At 36.5% G+C, this 17,085-nt stretch overlaps 1 protein-coding gene across 1 annotated transcript in view; it reads left to right on the top strand.

Moving 5' to 3' along the window:
* OTOG (otogelin) overlaps positions 1–16,086 on the top strand; it is a gene marked incomplete at both ends in the record, with an annotated part of 105,645 nt that extends 89,559 nt beyond the window's left edge. Inside the window, 13 exons of the mRNA XM_080345280.1 lie at positions 371–583; positions 1,337–1,441; positions 1,807–1,917; positions 3,104–3,205; positions 3,654–3,752; positions 4,436–4,476; positions 5,613–5,688; positions 6,624–6,802; positions 8,021–8,125; positions 8,553–8,672; positions 9,902–9,947; positions 14,521–14,600; positions 15,886–16,086. Coding sequence (XP_080201406.1) covers positions 371–583; positions 1,337–1,441; positions 1,807–1,917; positions 3,104–3,205; positions 3,654–3,752; positions 4,436–4,476; positions 5,613–5,688; positions 6,624–6,802; positions 8,021–8,125; positions 8,553–8,672; positions 9,902–9,947; positions 14,521–14,600; positions 15,886–16,086 — 1,478 coding nt within the window. The remainder of the gene's footprint in view (positions 1–370; positions 584–1,336; positions 1,442–1,806; positions 1,918–3,103; positions 3,206–3,653; positions 3,753–4,435; positions 4,477–5,612; positions 5,689–6,623; positions 6,803–8,020; positions 8,126–8,552; positions 8,673–9,901; positions 9,948–14,520; positions 14,601–15,885) is intronic.
* Between the last annotated feature and the right edge of the window lie 999 nt (positions 16,087–17,085).

Raw genomic sequence — 17,085 nt, 5'->3', positions numbered from 1 at the left:
AGGATGCAGTTTATTAGAAATCAGATTACAAAAGCACTGTAAATTAATAATAGTTTTTGCTGTGTGTGGAATACAAAAGTAACTTCTTTTTAGATCATTGCTTTGAAAATAAAGGATTGGATTAGGATTTTAAGTGACTAGGCTTTCAGTGGAGGCCCTGACCCTCTGGAGGGTATTGTCTTGCTTTTCCATGCAAACTCAGTCTCAGACTGTCTCCTCTTTCACTTTTTTGGGGGGTGATGGGAATAGGTGATACCTTTAAAACTTGGGAGTCTTTAAACTTCGTAGTTCCACACCCCCTGTGAAAGAAAGTGGAGGCTAAATTTTGAAGTAAAAAGGGATTACTTCTGTTTTCTGTTGTCTGATCTAGCTTGTACAGACAGCTCAGGAGCACCTCATGCAGTAGGTGAAATCTGGAAAACTTCCTTGAGTGGATGCTGTATGCAAAAATGTGTTGACAGTGAGACCATTATTCCAGTGGAGCACAACTGTTCAGATATCCATAATTTAGACTGTCAGCGATTTGCAGAAGTGGCCTTGCTTGTTCCTGATGATCACACATGTTGTCCTCAAAAGATCTGTAGTGAGTATTCCTTAATGATTATGAATACTGCCCACTGTAATATGCAGATAACCTTTCTCCGTGGTTTGTTTTCCTGTTACATATCCTACTTTTGAAAGGAATGGAATTTACAGATTAGGTAGAAAACTGTATAAACTTTGTGCTTTTTGGCTCAATATCCAGTAGGTTTTGGGGGAGAGGCAGAAGGAGGGGATAAGGGTTATAAGGACTGAAATAGCTCTGTTTGTTGGGGTAGGAATTGTGTTTATCTCATTTGTACAGCCTACTGATTCATTTTTAATATCCAAATAAAAATAAATGATGTAACTAATTACTAGGGAAAACAAGATCAGATGATTGTTTATCTAATTTACAACATGAGCAGCAAAAAAGCGTATAAAAGCTTTATTAAATCCTTATTTAGCGTAGAACGTCCATCTTCAAAAAGAAATTGCAAGCAGTTTTCATATTTTGACCACCTGGGATCATGTTGCAGTGAGTTTTCCACAGGAAATTTTATTTTTATTTTTATTTTTAAATTCTCACCGGGATGCAGCTGTAGTTTAACTTTGCCTCCATGGAGAGTGTTGCAAATGCCAAGCACTTGTGAATATTGCTTTTTTTCTTGCTAGTTTGTTGTGGTTTTCATATGCATGTTGTCATTTGGAGATCTGGGGTATTGAACTGCAAATACTGCTTGCCACTGCTCTACTCAATTTATAAACGCATAAGATAGTTTAGAAGTTGGTTTTTTTCTTTCCCTTTATGTAACAGTTTGTAATCAGAGCCTCTGTGAACCCCTGATCCCCGAGTGTAATGACTTGGAAAAGCTGGTCACTTACTACAGTGAAGAATCCTGTTGTCCCAACTACATTTGCGGTACGTTTATTTTGAAAAGATAAAAAAGTTCACACTGTAAAAGACTTTCAGTAAACTAAATAGAACAACTTAGAAGCAAAGAGGTAGTTCGTGTAGGCATCACTGCTAGTATGGCCATTTATAATATTCCCTTTCATCTAAAAGCTCAGGGTTGGTCTGTGCCTCAAGTTGAGCAGGTATAATGATGGTGTCTTGTGTTAACAATCAGACAAGAATGTCTTTACTTTCTTGAGACACAAGGAAGAAGTTTTTCTAAAGTGTCTTGTAGTATTTCTGTGCTCTACATGGCCATTTCTTAGGGTTATAGCATAACAAAGGGGGAATGCTATACTTTGGATAAAGAGATACATGTGTTCTTTTTTCAGAATGTGATCCAGCAAAATGTGAACCAGTGGAGCAGATGCCAAGCTGTCAAGATGATCAAACACTAGTTGCTTCTCGGGTGGAGAGTACCTGTTGCATTTCCTATATATGTGGTACAGTATCCTGGCTCATTGAGACTAAATGTGCTTCTGCATATGCAGTGATGTCAACAATTATCTTGCCAATTAAGGCTCCTTGTACTTCCTTTAGCTCTCCCAACATAGTCAGATTTTTGAAAGTGGTTTAAAAAAAATGGGTATTAATTTTACAGAACTTAAGAAATGGCAAAAACCATCAAGAGTCACGAAACAGCTTTGTGTGCAAATAAGTAGTATTCCTGGGTCATGTAGAGGAGTGGTGGTGGAGTCCATGGATAAGGGATTTGAGGGCTTTTGAGAGACTGTCCATATGCAGTGTGTGGCCTGGCTGCATTAATATTTTATCTGAAAGAAGACTCCAGTTATATATGCTCTTGTTCCCTATATCCTGTTGTATCATCTATGGCCCATCTTATTGAATGGTAAATATCCCATATGAGAGTATTACGCAACTTTGTTCAGTTATTTTGGGGTTTGGCCTTTAATGACTTCATTCAACAATAAAATTGCACTTTTGGCATCAGTATAGGAGGTCCAATGTTACCATACAGCTGTTTTCTGTGTGACAATAATGTGCTAAAAAGGTCCTATTGAATTTATTCTTATTTTTGCACATAGATATCTATGAAGCAAAGGCGAAGTCATCTTGATTAGCTCTTCCACGTGCATAAATTTGAGCGTTAATAGAAAGCTTGAATTACACTTCTGTTATTTACAGTAATCTTGCTGTCTGCACAGCATGATTCTGTCTCTTTTTTGGTATAATGAGTCTTTTCACTGTATGTATCCAAGAGTACCTATTGTGGTTTCATGTGTGTTCAAGTGGGAGGATAACACCGGGATCACGGGAGATGCCCTTCGTTGGGGATCAGAGGTCCTGTAATTGGGGCAGAAGAGCATTCCGGAAAACGACAGGCTAACTTATTAGGAGAGAAAATCTAGCAAAGAAAAATTCATAACAGCAAGGGAGAGAAAATGCTGTTGTTTGTTATCTGCCTCACAAAGTATTCATTTCTTATAGCAGGGGACAAAGAAAAGGCAAGATGCACTGAAAATGAGCCTCTTGAATAGGGACTTTAAAGAACGAATGCAGAGTGTCTCTGTTCTCCATATGTGTCTGAGACAATCTTTATGGGCATGTTTCCTAGGCAGTAGTAAAATGTCTTCCTATGTTTTAGATTTAAATAATTGTTTTCTCCAGCATGTGGGGCTTGCTCAGATCGAATACCAAAATGTCAAGAAGGAGAAGTTCTTATTGTGGATGGCAATACGACTGAGAGGTGTTGCCCTACATACCAGTGTAGTAAGTTTGACTTGATTTTGGTGTTTTAAGTAATAGAGAACTTATCAAATTTTGTAGTGTGGATGTTCAGTGCCAAAAATGGCGGATTAGAGTTACAGCTCCACTTGTGCATATAAACAAGCTATCATCTGTAGTCCTGAACAAATAATCTTTCATTTAAAAACTTGATGTGCCTAAAGCATTATCTGAATATCTGTATCATGGAGACAAAAGAGTAATTTTGGCCTCAAATTCTAGAGATTTAAAACCGTTTGAAATATTTGCTTAGAGTAGTTGTACTCTATGCTACTATTACCTGATGGCTAATGATTAAATTTTGACTAATTAATCTTTTCAAGTAAGATGTTTTCTATAGGTATTTATTGTGAATAAGTAGTTTACTGTGTCTTGATTCGTATATCTGTTCATCAACCTTGTGTTTATTGGACTTTCTGTTCCTTGATTTTAGTTTGCGAAATACATCGTTGTCCTGAATTCAAATGTATGCTAGGCATGTCTTTGGTGGAGGTATGGAGTCCAGAGAACTGCTGCCCCTTTCGGACATGTGGTAAAATGACTGATTTTCATTTTAGTTGCCTTAGACAATAAGACACTGACAAGAGCTTTGGCCTCTTGGGTTTAAGTCTGCTTTAAGTCAGCTATACCATTGTGATCTGCCAGTGGACAAATTATACAGAAACATCATGTAACAGTACAAGATTTCTTAAAGTGCCCATTTTGTTTTTTCTGCTTCACAAGGGTGATAGCATACTGTAGAATTTGCCTGTTCAAACAGGTGATTTATCATCTTGAAAATTTTGTAAGACTTCGTATATTATTTATGGCTTAAAAACAAAAGTTTAGGTTCACAGATGAGGAATTTGCCAGTTTACAAAGACGGTAGGATATCATACATCTTCAACACAATTCTCCATTGCTTTATATTGATTGTAATCATAGTTGTCACTGCTGGGAGGCTAGCGCCTAGAATGATCACCATTTTTTTAAGGTGTTCAGGGGTTCTGCAGTTGATACAGTGTTGTAAATTGTTGTAATAACTAAAAGTGGTCATAGAAACTAGTATGAGTTTTCAGGGTGGAATAGAAATCTGGACTCCCCAGATAGCTATGTTTAAAACACCAGTAGAACGTCTTCAGTGATGACTTGTAAATCTGGAATTTCTGTTTTCTCTCATGCTCTGTTTTAAGCAAATGGTAAATGGTTTATTGTTTCTGTTGTATTTTGTTTTAGAATGTGCATGTGAAACGATCCCCAAACCTCAGTGCAAACTGGTATGAAATTCATCTTCTTTGGCAGTATTACTTTATTAATTTCTTAATAAATGCATCTATCAGTATCTTACTAGTAGGTTTATCAGTGAAATATGAAAAGACTTCATTTTAAAAATTGCTTTACAAAATCATATCATTTTTTAAGAAGTCAGTTAAATGTAAATATCATGCAGAATAAAATGGCTGTATAACATTGATATTTCTGGAATTTTTACAACTGTATCCTGCCCCGAAGTACTTGTAGAGTGGAGCTGCATGAAACAATAAAATATAATAGTTAAATTGCCAGAACTAAATGCTTTAGAGCATCAGTGTTTTGTTAATGTTATTTGTTATAGTGAATGTGTCAACATGTCATGCACTCAGATCACCGACTAAGCAGAACTTTTAAACTGTATTTCATTGTGACTTGTTCTGTGTTACAGAAGTGTTCATTAACATTGCTGAGTTAGGTTCTCAGTACTGGGTATACTTTGGTTTTGCTTGTCATTATTTTGTCCAGAAAATAATATTCCAATGGGAATAATTTATAATTATTATAATTTGGAGTCTTAGGAAGGAATTGGAAATAGTACTCACTTTTTAGAGAAGCTCAAAATGCTTTGTAAGTGAGGTTGTTGTTAGTACTTTCATTTTGTAGATGAAGAAACTTGGGCATAAGTAAAAAGGACTTGCAGAAAACTGGGAGAAAAATATTAATATGCATACATATAAACAACACAAGGAAAAATTAAAGTACATCTGTGCTATGGTGGTACTATTGATATCCATTAAGTTATTCCAGGAAAGATTACACTCTACCCTGCGTGGAGATTTCTGTACAAAGGCAAGCCATTGCATTTTGTTGTTGGCCTCCCTTAGTCTTTTCTGTCCTAAATGACAGAAACAAACGATTGACACCAACAACCATTCCTAGTTTTCAGGTGTAAAAAAAAATTCCTGTTCGGTTATCTTTACTAAATTAAATGCCCCTGTGGGTGATGAAAGTGGATTCAAAACAGGTTTCTAGAGGCAAGAGATAGTGCTTCTCAGAAACCGAAGGAAAGGTGTTTAAAAGTCATACACATAAGAAAACACTGTTGTTTCACTTTCTTGTGTTGTTTCACTTTTTTTTTTTCCTGCTTTTATATACATAGGGGCAGAAACTTCAGATAGATGAACAGTTTCAGAACAGCACAGAAAATATCTGTAACTGTGTTAAGTACATCTGTGGTAAGTCAGAAAATAATTTAATTTTTAAAAATACCCTTTCAAGTGCTAAAGTTAATTAGGAATTATAAATCAGGTGTTCACTTTGAACATGGTCCTGAGGAGGAAAGAACTGACTGACATAATTCACAAATAGTATAAGAAAAAGCAAGAAAACAGGACCGATCACTAAATATTTGGTTAGTTAGGACCTGTCCTTGTATTTTGTTGATTCCTGCAGCGGGAGGTCTGTGCAGGAAAATAGGAGACAGAATTTTGGGAGAGTTGGGTGGTGTTGACTAAGCAGCCTGCACCTTGCTGAGCTGGAGTAAGGACCCCAGCAAGAAATGAAACCACTCAATGTCCACGTGAAGAAAAGTCCCACTAACCCATTATGGGACTACTCAGAGGCTGGTAGACATGCTTCTGTGCTCTGCAAGATCAAGGCTAGCATTCAGCACCATGCAAATTCATCTTAGAGCATGCCCAGTAGCATCTGGGAAAACTCAGGAAAAAATAATTCCTGTGGGGCACCCAGTTGTCCGACAGAGTGGGGATTGCCTTTGCCTAGATTTCTACAACAAAGATGTATACTTCTGAGCCCCCTGCGCCCTCAGTAATCAGTGGGCAGAAATAGACATTTCTTGGGAACATTTCCTATCCTGAAGTAGACTTATAAAAGAAATTTGCTAAAAAAGTCTGCACTGTCATTTTGTTGGTTCAGCTAGTAGAATATTGTATATTTATTTAAATTTCCTTCATGTTATATTTGAAATAATTTGGCAATTGTATTGAAGCATTAGACAACTATTAACTGTTTAAAATCTGACCCATAATTCTTAAAGAGGTAGAGTAGCTTTTTTCATTCCTGTTTTACTCTTTGAAACATTTTTTAACAGAGTCTTGATACCAAGCTGACTATCGTGGCCATGCTTTTTATTTTTTGTGTTTTCTTGTAGTGAGAGACAAAGTTTGCCTGAGTAATGAGAGAGGTGTGCTGCATCCTGGACAGACAATCGTGGAACACAGTGCAGATGGCATTTGCCATGTTTCTTATTGTACAAATGTGATTGATCCCTCCACTAAATATTACCGAATAAACACGTCTTCAATAGACTGTGCTGTCAAGTGCAAAGCTGTAAGAAATTCACTATTTTAGACATGTACATTGTGACTGGTGGTCTTAACTGTATTTTGTTAAGTAGATTACAGTCATATGAACAAGATGGAAAGAGTAACACTGACATCTCCCTCTAATGATGTGCTACCGCACTTCTGATACAAGTTTACAGAAGTCTCACTCCCTTCACTGTTTTCTCCCCCATGTAAACCTTCTCCAAACTAATGTATATTGCATACTGCCACCTTGCATCCCTGTGTGACTTTAACTGCATTATGTGCAAACTGGTACAGATTCCTGGCAGACATTAGCACAAAAAGAATTGGGAAGATAATAACTATAAATAGAAGAATAATTCTAACTGTGGTGAAAACAGCTTTATAAAAGAAGGAAATGATACCTTGTATTTTTACCAAGTATGGTACCTTACCATGGGAATATTTTATAGATCAATTTTTATAATTATGTACTTACTTGATGTCTAATGCATAAAAAGTAAAAATCAAAATTTCAGTGGTTCCCGAAGATCATAGAATCATAGAGTCATTTTGGTTGGAAGAGACCCTCAGGATCAACAAATCCAACCACAACCTAACTCTAGCATTAAACCATGTCCCTAAGAACCTCGTCTAAATGCCTTTTAAAAACCTCCAGGGATGGTGACTTCACCACTTCCCTGGGCAGCCTGTTCCAATGCCTGACAACCCTTTCTGGGAAGAATTTTTTCCTAATATCCAATCTAAACCTCTCCCGGTACAACTTGAGGCCATTTCCTCTTGTCCTATCGCTTGTTACTTGGGAGAAGAGACCAACACCCTCCATGCTACAACCTCCTTTCAGGTAGTTGTAGACACAATAAGGTCTCCCCTCAGCCTCCTTTTCTCCAGGCTGAACAGCCCCAGTTCCCTCAGCCGCTCGTCATCAGACTTGTGCTCCAGGCCCCTCATCAGCTTCATCACCATCTTCTGAACTCTGTCACATTTGAAAATGGTTGAAAGACCAGTTCATTCTCTTAGAGTTGGAACTTCTCCCCATTTACTTCAATGAAGAAAAAAAATATTTTATAAAAGCTTAATGAAGGTACAGTGTGTACACATGTAAGCCATGTGGTTTTGAAAGTTATTTAAAAGCTGTACCTAAAATCAGATTCCTGAAAAAAAATCTGCTTATTACAGTAGTAAAATGTCAAGCTGCAAGATGGTCTCATACAAGGAATATTCTATTTGGTTTTGGCAGAACCAAGTCTATCAGCCTCCAAAGGATTTAACAACTTGCTGTGGAAGCTGCAAGAACTTGTCTTGTCTCCACACTTTCAGCAATGGCACAGTTTCCAATTTTAAGGTATGTTTTTACATCTAATTCCCTCAAAATATCTAGAAGTAAACAAAAAAATTGAGATACTGTACACACTTGGCCATATAAAATGTGCAAAGAGCAGCTTTATTTGGCGAAATACTAGGAACAGTTTTGCATGTACACAAAATTAATTTATTGTAGAGTAAATCATATAGCTGTCTACAAAGATTAAGGCATTTTGATATATCAGAGAATTATTGTCAACTTGACTATTTTAGAACCTGCTTAACATTCTATATTTAGTGGACGTTTAAGTTCTGTAGTTAAACAGAACTTTAACATGCATCCAAATTATATTTTGCTGTAAGTATTACTTTTGATTCAGACAAGATCACTTTCAATGGAATTCTATTATAAATACTTATAATACTGTTTTTGCTGAGTAAAGGTTCTGGTTTACAATTTTAAACAGCCCGGTACTGTTTGGATTTCGAACTGCATCAGATACGAATGCACTAACACAGCAATAGGACCAGTTCTGGTTTCCTCTTCAGTTGGCTGCCCGCCCTTTAATGAAACTGAATGTGTGAAGGTCAGTGTTAATATATTTTTTTTCATTCCAGCTGTGATTCATGTTTGCACGAAAAGACTAACACTTACAAAAGACGTTTTTACCTCAAGAAGGGAAAAATGATGACTTCTTGCAATGTTTGCATTTTGCTCAGACATTTGAAGGTGCAAAGCTCTAACTATACACATATAGTGTGCCACCTCACTCCTGGAGAAACCTCTTAGTCTCAGAATTTATGTATTTCTAATAGAGGCTTGTAATGTCAAACTAGTCCTCACACAGCTGTCTGAATTTGGATGCTTTTCTGGGCTGGACTTCTTTCTAGCTGATTTTCTGCATATAGCAATTTGATTCATCACAGTGGTCAAAAACACTGAAGAAAATTAAAGATTGTCTGAATATCAGTAAAACATTTCTACACTGAGACAGGAGGTTTTGTGGACTAATTTTCCAGGAGAAGCCAAAGCTCTATTTGAGTTTGCAAATAGATACTTTCCTTAATTAATGATGGTACACAAGCAAGGAACTGGCCTAAAGGAGCTGGGTGGCTGTAGCTCTTCCTCACAGATAAGAATGTATTCATTCTTCAGAGAGAGTCTCAATTTCACAGCTGGTGAAAGGCCTTTTGCTGTTCCAGGCAAACTAAAAATGTTAAGGCAGAGAGATAGATTATCATGGCTTGAGATACTGAGGTGGACATCAAAAATTGAACTCTCCTTCAAGGTAATCCTGAGAGAGCTTTGCAACAAGCCGCAGCCCTTCTTCCCACTGTGCTCTGGGGAACGCTTCACTTCATGCTACAGCACTGCAGACAGCCATGGTCTCCATTATGGGGACCAAGCGGCTTCTCATTTAGATGAGACTTCTTCCTGCTTTGATTTCACAATCAGTTTTTTGTGACTGTCGGTATGGCTTCTACAAGAAGTCAGGGATTTACTCTAAGTAACAGATAATGGAGTCAGTCTAAACACAGCTGTACCCTCTCCAAAACTGGCTTTTTGATAGCAGGTGATGTATAGTGGCATTCAGTGACAGCCGCTTAGTACTCACTGGTGTCAGAACAGTCAAGTTAGATCATTTACATCCAAGCCTTCATCCATTCACCAGAGTGCTGCATTTGCCTGAATAACACTGCAGATCTTTATCTGAAAGATATTTCTAGTAGTGCAGATATATGGGTATAGTGCAGATATGTGAGAATGAATGATTGAAAAAAATCAATATTTTTCCTCTGTTTCTCTCTTGGCCAGGTTGGAGGCTATGTTGTACCATTCTTGGAAGGATGCTGCAAAACCTGTAAGTGACTAATGACACTTGCAGCCTCACAAGTCTGTCTGATTTGTTCTTTCCTTAGAAATAAGGTTGATTCTTTCCTGCATGAAAGCTTGATGCACTGATCTCGAAAGGCCGTGCTATTCCCAGTTTCACTCATGCTTAAATCAGAATGAAGTAGTTTAACATTGAAGGGGTTGCTCCACTGATAGTGACTGTGGCTGACCAAGTCACTAAAATTGCTCTCTTGAGTATTTTGTAGTTTTCATGTAAAACTCCTCAAAATATTGGTTACTGCATTTAGTATAATAAAAGGTACTGTGTTTCAAAAGGCACCTTAAAACATGCTTTGTCTACATTCATATCTTCGTATTTGGTAAACATGAAGACTGATCTATGCAGTTTTTAAGTTAATGCAGTAAATATTTAAATGGTTTTAATATAGTCTTGGATTCCATTAATAGACATAGCTTAAAAGCATTCAGGCAACATCTTTAAAAATAAATTAAAATTTAAAAATTGCCCATTACTTGATTACCAAGATAAGTTTTGACATCTAAGAGAGCTAATAAAGTTTATGTGGAAAAAAATCATTATCTACAGAATAGGTTCCAAATATGTTAATTCTTAATATAAATCAGTGGCCGAGTACGTTTTTTCTTAGCACAATGGTACATAGCTGAAACATTTTGGCTGATTTTGTAAGAATTTAGCCGGAATCAGACACCTAACCTGAAGACTCTAAGCTCAAATACTTGGAGTTGACAATGTTATATGCAATTGAAAAGGAGATTTTTATACTGGGCAGTATCAGATTATCTTTAAAAAGGTGGAAAAATCTCACTTCATTTGCGCAAGTGGCTGGAATACTGAGCTAAAAGCTGAAGGTGGTAGCAGATACAGTGTGGGAGAGAGCTGGAGAAAAATGCAGCTATTTCCTGCTGGGTGGGATGGGACTTGAACAATCATGATGACCAGACAAGGTACCACATGCACAGTTACTGCACTGAGTTATATGTGGCCAACTGGGAGGTACCTTTCAGTGTTATTCATTATGTATTGCGTTTTGTAGTACATAGGTTATTGAAATGGGAAGATTTATCTGCTTTTATCCAGTGCCTGATCACTGTAAGGGAATGGTAACATCTCTTCACATTTTTTCATTCTGATGGACCTGTGTTTGTCGTAGTTCTGAAGCCAGTCCTCCATAGTTTGAGATAAGTTTTTGATTATCTGATATTACCCTTCGGTGCCTTAGCAGCCATCTAAGACAGCTTCTGAACAAACAATTTATTAAGACCGTTGAAAATCCATTAAGCTTTAAAATCCATTAAGCTACTTTTCAGCAAGGCAGACGATCTTGCTACTATACTTAGATCATAACCACACTCCTAAATAAAGACGAAAGTGTAAGTTGTTAATCTGGAGCATGCATTACAATGCAAAACTAAACCCTTGAAAAATCCAGTGATTTCAGAGTTGCATTTACCAAGTAGATTCATACAGTTTTGATTTCACACCTCTTTATAGACAACATAGTACCTCTATGAATTCTGTAGTTCATTCTGACTCCAAACAAATCTGGCATGAGAGCTGTTAGTCAATTGTAATCATGTGAGAAGTTTTCTGAGAAGGGTTTTCAGGTTGTTTTCTTTTGAAGTCTTACCATTAGAAACCATTGTGATTTTTCCTTTCAGTTTTAAGTGGTATTTGAAAATTAAGTCCCAGGAGTTCCATCAAAACCTAGAGGGTTTTTACAAATGTGGCTCAGAGGAAATCAGACTATTTCCTTCTTGTAGCCCTAAAGGACAACTTAAATTTAGGGTACCAGATTGTCTTAGTTATACCAATGTAGATCAGATTCTTCCTAGTTTTGATATTAGGCTTAGCAATGTAAGTAATACCTGGACAGGGTCCTAAGCTGCTGGCTGCTTGAGCAGGGAGGTGGGACCAAATGATCTCCAGAGGTCCCTTCCAGCCTCAGCCATTCTCTGATCCTGTAATATAAAGACATGTAAAAGTTGAATTATTTTCTCAAATATGCCAAAATCTAATGACTCTAGAATGTAACGTAATCTGATCAATATATAATATTCTTACCAGGTTCTACAGTGTCAGTGTTCCTCCCATTCCCTGTTAGCCCAGTCACTCCTACAGCCTATGCTAGCTGTTACACAGGTACATTTTCCTTAAAATAAGTAGGACCAACCCAAACAGCATCATTGTTGATTTCCAACAATGTACTCCCTGATAGGAGCATCAGGCCTCACGCTCCCCAATTACGCCAAAAGCTGCAGTGTAGTGTAACTGCTCATGGTTCAAAGTGGCTCACATTTCAGTTGTGTTTTGGTTTTCATTTTGCACTGTGTGGGCAGTGCATTGTTGTTAGCCAACAATGTACTGTTGGTAGTAAGTACTTGCATAGTCTTTAGCTGGCTGCATGTGTAAAATTGCTGTGTTTAAAAATGTGCTGTAGAACATAGAGACTAATAGCTTTGCTTGTTGAAGTTTACCATGTAAACGTTTTTGCAGATGATGTGTTGTATAGTTTTGCTTCCAGTGGCATACTCAGTAGAAGCAGGTTATTCCTTTCCCATCCATAGTTAGAACAGTATACTGAAAATAGCAAGCCTGCATTTACTTCATGAAAATTGGAGATTATCTTTGCTCCTTTTATTAGAGCATGATATTTTTTTGAATTGTAACATGGTATGAATGCAATTGTTTTGGCATTTACTTTGTGAAAACTTCTCTCTGTATTTCTGTAAGAGAAATGATGTTGCCTGTAATTTTCTGTGTCACTGAGTGATGCATCCTTCAGTAAATTACACTCATGTACTACACTGAAATCTTTATTACTCTTTTCATATTGACATCACTTTAAATGACAAGGTTGTTGTAAGTCAACCCAAAAACAAAGCAAGGATTTTTAACCATACTGACTGCAAAAAAGAATCTCACTATAACATGACATATATAAGATGCTTATGTATTTTGTAAGGTTGTTCATGGAAAAGTGTATTACATTGCAGAGCTTATTAAAAGCCACTGGACATTAAAGTACATGCATGGAAATACATTATATATGAGATATAATGTACTTTCACTATAGCCTGGATGAAGTCACATCTACAGCTGTGCTAAATTCTCCATCCTACACACCATGGATAATGTAAAAGAAGAAAGGACATGAGTAGGACTATGAGAAACATGAAATAATGGTGAGTTTTTTATTTTCAAAAACAATTTATTTTTTCTTCATTTCTTAATTTACTTTTTCTCTAAGCAAATGTAATTCAATGGTAGTCAAGCAATAGCCAGCCATTTCCAATTGTAGATTTTTGTTTGCTTCCAAGAAGTTTAATTGCTGTGCTTTCTTTCATATTCCAGAAACCTGTGTTATGTCTAGAAACAGTAGCAGGCTTTTGTGTTAAAAAAAAAAAATGCAAACCAGCAAAAAACAACAACAAAACACAAACAAAAAGAAAAAAATAGCCCCAACAGAAACAAAAAAAATTCTTCTCTTTGAGAAGCAGTATTACCTGTTTTGACATTTATTAGAGCAGGGAATTGGACATTGCACGTGAAGATATAATAAACCTCTGTCACAGTTCAGTAATAGGTATTGGTCAAACGAGTTAGTCTTTCATGGCCCTTGCTTTTCTGGAGCTAACGGTATTCACCTTGAGTCAATATCTTTGGATTTCTTGATTGAAAGAAAATGCAGCTCTGTAAGTGGAGAGTCACGTGGGACTGTGTAAAAACTGCTGTGGGACTGTGAAAGCCATTATAATGGAATGGACTATTCATTTCTCTTGCAGATCTGCGATGTGATCTGGCTCCTTCAGCACAGAGAGGATCATGGTCAGAAGATTCTGTGCTTTCTGGTCTCTAACATCTGAACTTTATACTGAACTTCTTTGCTTCTCTTCAAATATTCAGGATTCCTGTCTTAAGTTTAACTCCTCATTTCATTTTGCGATTTTGTTTTATCTTTATTTCATCCATGTACTTTTTACATACTTCTGTGAGAAAATTTGTGTAAACAATGCTAATAAAAATGTAAATTTTAAAAAAATGTTTATTTACTGGTGGATATTTTCTCATTTAATAAAAACATACAGAAATGTGTAGTCCCCTGAATCCTTATTCTTCATCAGATTCTACTGTTCTAAACTTTGTTTACACCACTGGAATGCAAATGTTGCTATTAAAGTTTGTTACAGTTATTTCATAGGTAATTCATTTTATGCATTATTAACAAGCCTTACGACAAGAGTGGATGACCAGTTTTAAAAAAATTTTTAAAAGACAGTGGATTTACTCTTAAAAGGCTTCTGAATGAAGAATAGTCCTTTTATAATGATCATTGAAGATATAATGAGACAGATACTTTAATGCATGAAGCATAGAATAGTTTTTAAAGCAATACAATGTAATAGCTAGTGTCACTTTGCCAAAGTTTGGTATGTGCAGTGATGTATTGGGTATTTTCTACTTTGTGTCTCTTGACTCCAGAAAACATTCAGGAATGTTCTTGTCTCTGAAATGTTTAGGATTTTGAGCTGATGTTTTTCAATCAATTCCCATTTTGCAGGTAAGGAAGATGGAAAATTCTGTAAAAAGGTGACTGTTAGGATGACTATCCGCAAGAATGACTGCAGGAGTAACACACCAGTAAGTAAATATCACAATTTCTTTTAATAAAAGGAAAATAATACAAGAAATAAAAAGAAGGAAGAAGGAGAACACAAATTCCACAAGGCTATTGTCTGCATCTCTCACAGACCGAGGTTTCTCTGCTTCGTAGAGCTGTTGTAGTGTTTCCCTACATTCTCATGCTCAAATAATAAGGAAAAGGGGGATGTGACTTCTGCTTTTGTATGCATTTAGGCACATGTTGATTTAGTGCAAATCCAAGATCTCAGTTCACCCTATAACACAATTATTATATGCAAATTAACTTTGATATAACTGAATCTTGCCAGTGATGTGCTACAGTTAAAACGGCTACAGATATGTTTAATTTTCCATCTGTCTAGGGAAAGTATTTAAATGCCAGCTTCATGAAGAAAGGAATCTTGGGTCGTGAAGGGTTTTTTTTAGACCGCAGCATGAGCGTACTGTGAAATGCGTAGGAAGAATGAGGCCCTATCTGTGTGTCTGCTGAAGGATTTACTGCAGGAGGACACCACCAGTGTCCTGCTGGGCAGGCAGGCAGCAGGAGCAGCAGCAAGAGTGCAGACAGACGTCTTGTGTGAGATGTGTAAGAGTGCCTGGAAAAGCTGTAATAAAAGAGTACAGGGAAACAGCTGTAACCTCTAAAATGACTCTGAGAGTACATTTTGCAGAGTAAACTGTTGAGCAGCCAGGAAATTTAGTCTCAGTGTCTCATTGAACAGAAACGCAACTCCTGACTATTAAACTTGAAAAAATTATCAGTTTATATGACTGTTTCTGTTACAGTCTCTATTACAGTTTTGCTATAATTAGTAATAATTCCCCTTGGCTTCCCAAAAGATTGATTCCTTATATTCCTCTTTACCATTTCCCGTATAGCAACACTACATCAGTGTATCACTGAAATTAATACTGTAGGAAGTTGCGGACAGAACATTTGGTGCTATATTCAAGCCAAGTTTGTTAAAAATACTTTAAAATTCAAAACTGAAATTGTTTCTTGGTTCCTGATAACAGACAAAATCTGCTGTTACTGAAAATGACAGGAAAGTCATCATTAATCTCTGCAAGATAAAAACTGAGGCCTCTCTGCGCAACATACTTTGGGGTTTATTACTCAGATATAGTGGGATTTTATAAGGGACTAGAGGAAATGCCTCCAAATCTTTGGTTGCTTTGCCATTGGATTTGGGTGCCTGATATCTTTGGACATCCTTGAGAACTCCTAACTCTATTTCCTAGCTGCTTCAATTTGCTGATGATTCTGCATGTTCGTTACCAGGTGAATATTGTTTCATGTGATGGAAAGTGCCCTTCTGCAAGCATTTACAACTACAACATCAACACATACGCAAGATTCTGCAAATGCTGCAGGGAGCTCGGACTACAGAGACGAACTGTGCAATTGTATTGTGCCAGTAATTCAACCTGGGTCAGCTATTCAGTCCAAGAGCCTACAGATTGTTCTTGCCAATGGTCTTAAAAAAAAACCTAGAAGGAAAGAAAACAACAAGCCCAGCTATTCCCAGCATAATTTGAATAGTTTCACTACTAAAAATAAGACACCTGGTCAACTGAATTTTAGCAGGTTAATGCTAAAAGATAGAAGAATAAAAATATTTTGAGGGTCTTCGAAATTTCTGAAGAACAGCTTTGCATTGTTCGTATTGTGGTTTGTCTTCATGTTCATCCACAGGGATTGTTTTAAGAGTTCTTGCAATAGGTGCCAACTTAAAAGGTGAAGTGATTTACATTAGAGACACCTCAAGAGAAAGAACACCATCTATTTTGTTCTGGAAGGCTGGCCCACTTTTTCAGGCACACATTCCTGTTTTAAATCATCGACTAGCTTACCTGGCAGCAGTTCATTATTTTGAATGCATTGCAATTGTGCAAATACATTCAATATCTATTAAGAAAAAATGTTCAGACAACATGAGAAGAATTTTCAGTTTAAATCATATTCCTATTGTGAAATAGAGCATGTATGAGAAATTGTTTGTTTTTAATCAGGGAAACATTGTCAATACTAATAACTGTATGTAATATTCCCTGGTAATAGTTTCAGTTTTTATAGTGTATTTTATATTGTAGTGAAAAGCATTATGGCAAACATGTAATGTATGGAACAGATAGAGTGTTTTAGGCTATCTAGATGAGTCTTTAGTAGTTTATCTTTCTGCTAAACAATATGATGTAAACTGAAAATACACAGATTTAACAATTGAAAAACATTTTATTTTCCTATATACAAGTAATACCTGAAATGAAAACATTCAGCTTATGAAATGCACCATACTTAAACTGTGTCTTTAGAAGAATGAACTTTCTTTAGCAGTAATTTTAAAGATGTGCAAATTCATTAGGAAAAAGAAAACCAGGATTATGTATTTGTCTAAAAGAAAAACAAAGTTGAAAATCATTGTCACTGGTATAGCAGAATGTGACTTCTTATGGCAAGTGTTTGATATGGAAAATGTAC

The sequence above is a fragment of the Nesoenas mayeri genome (genome assembly GCF_963082525.1).
Source record: "Nesoenas mayeri genome assembly, chromosome: 5".
Taxonomy (NCBI): Eukaryota; Metazoa; Chordata; class Aves; order Columbiformes; family Columbidae; genus Nesoenas; species Nesoenas mayeri.
Note: the sequence above shows the minus strand (reverse complement) of the source record. Positions and strands in the feature narration are given on the sequence as shown.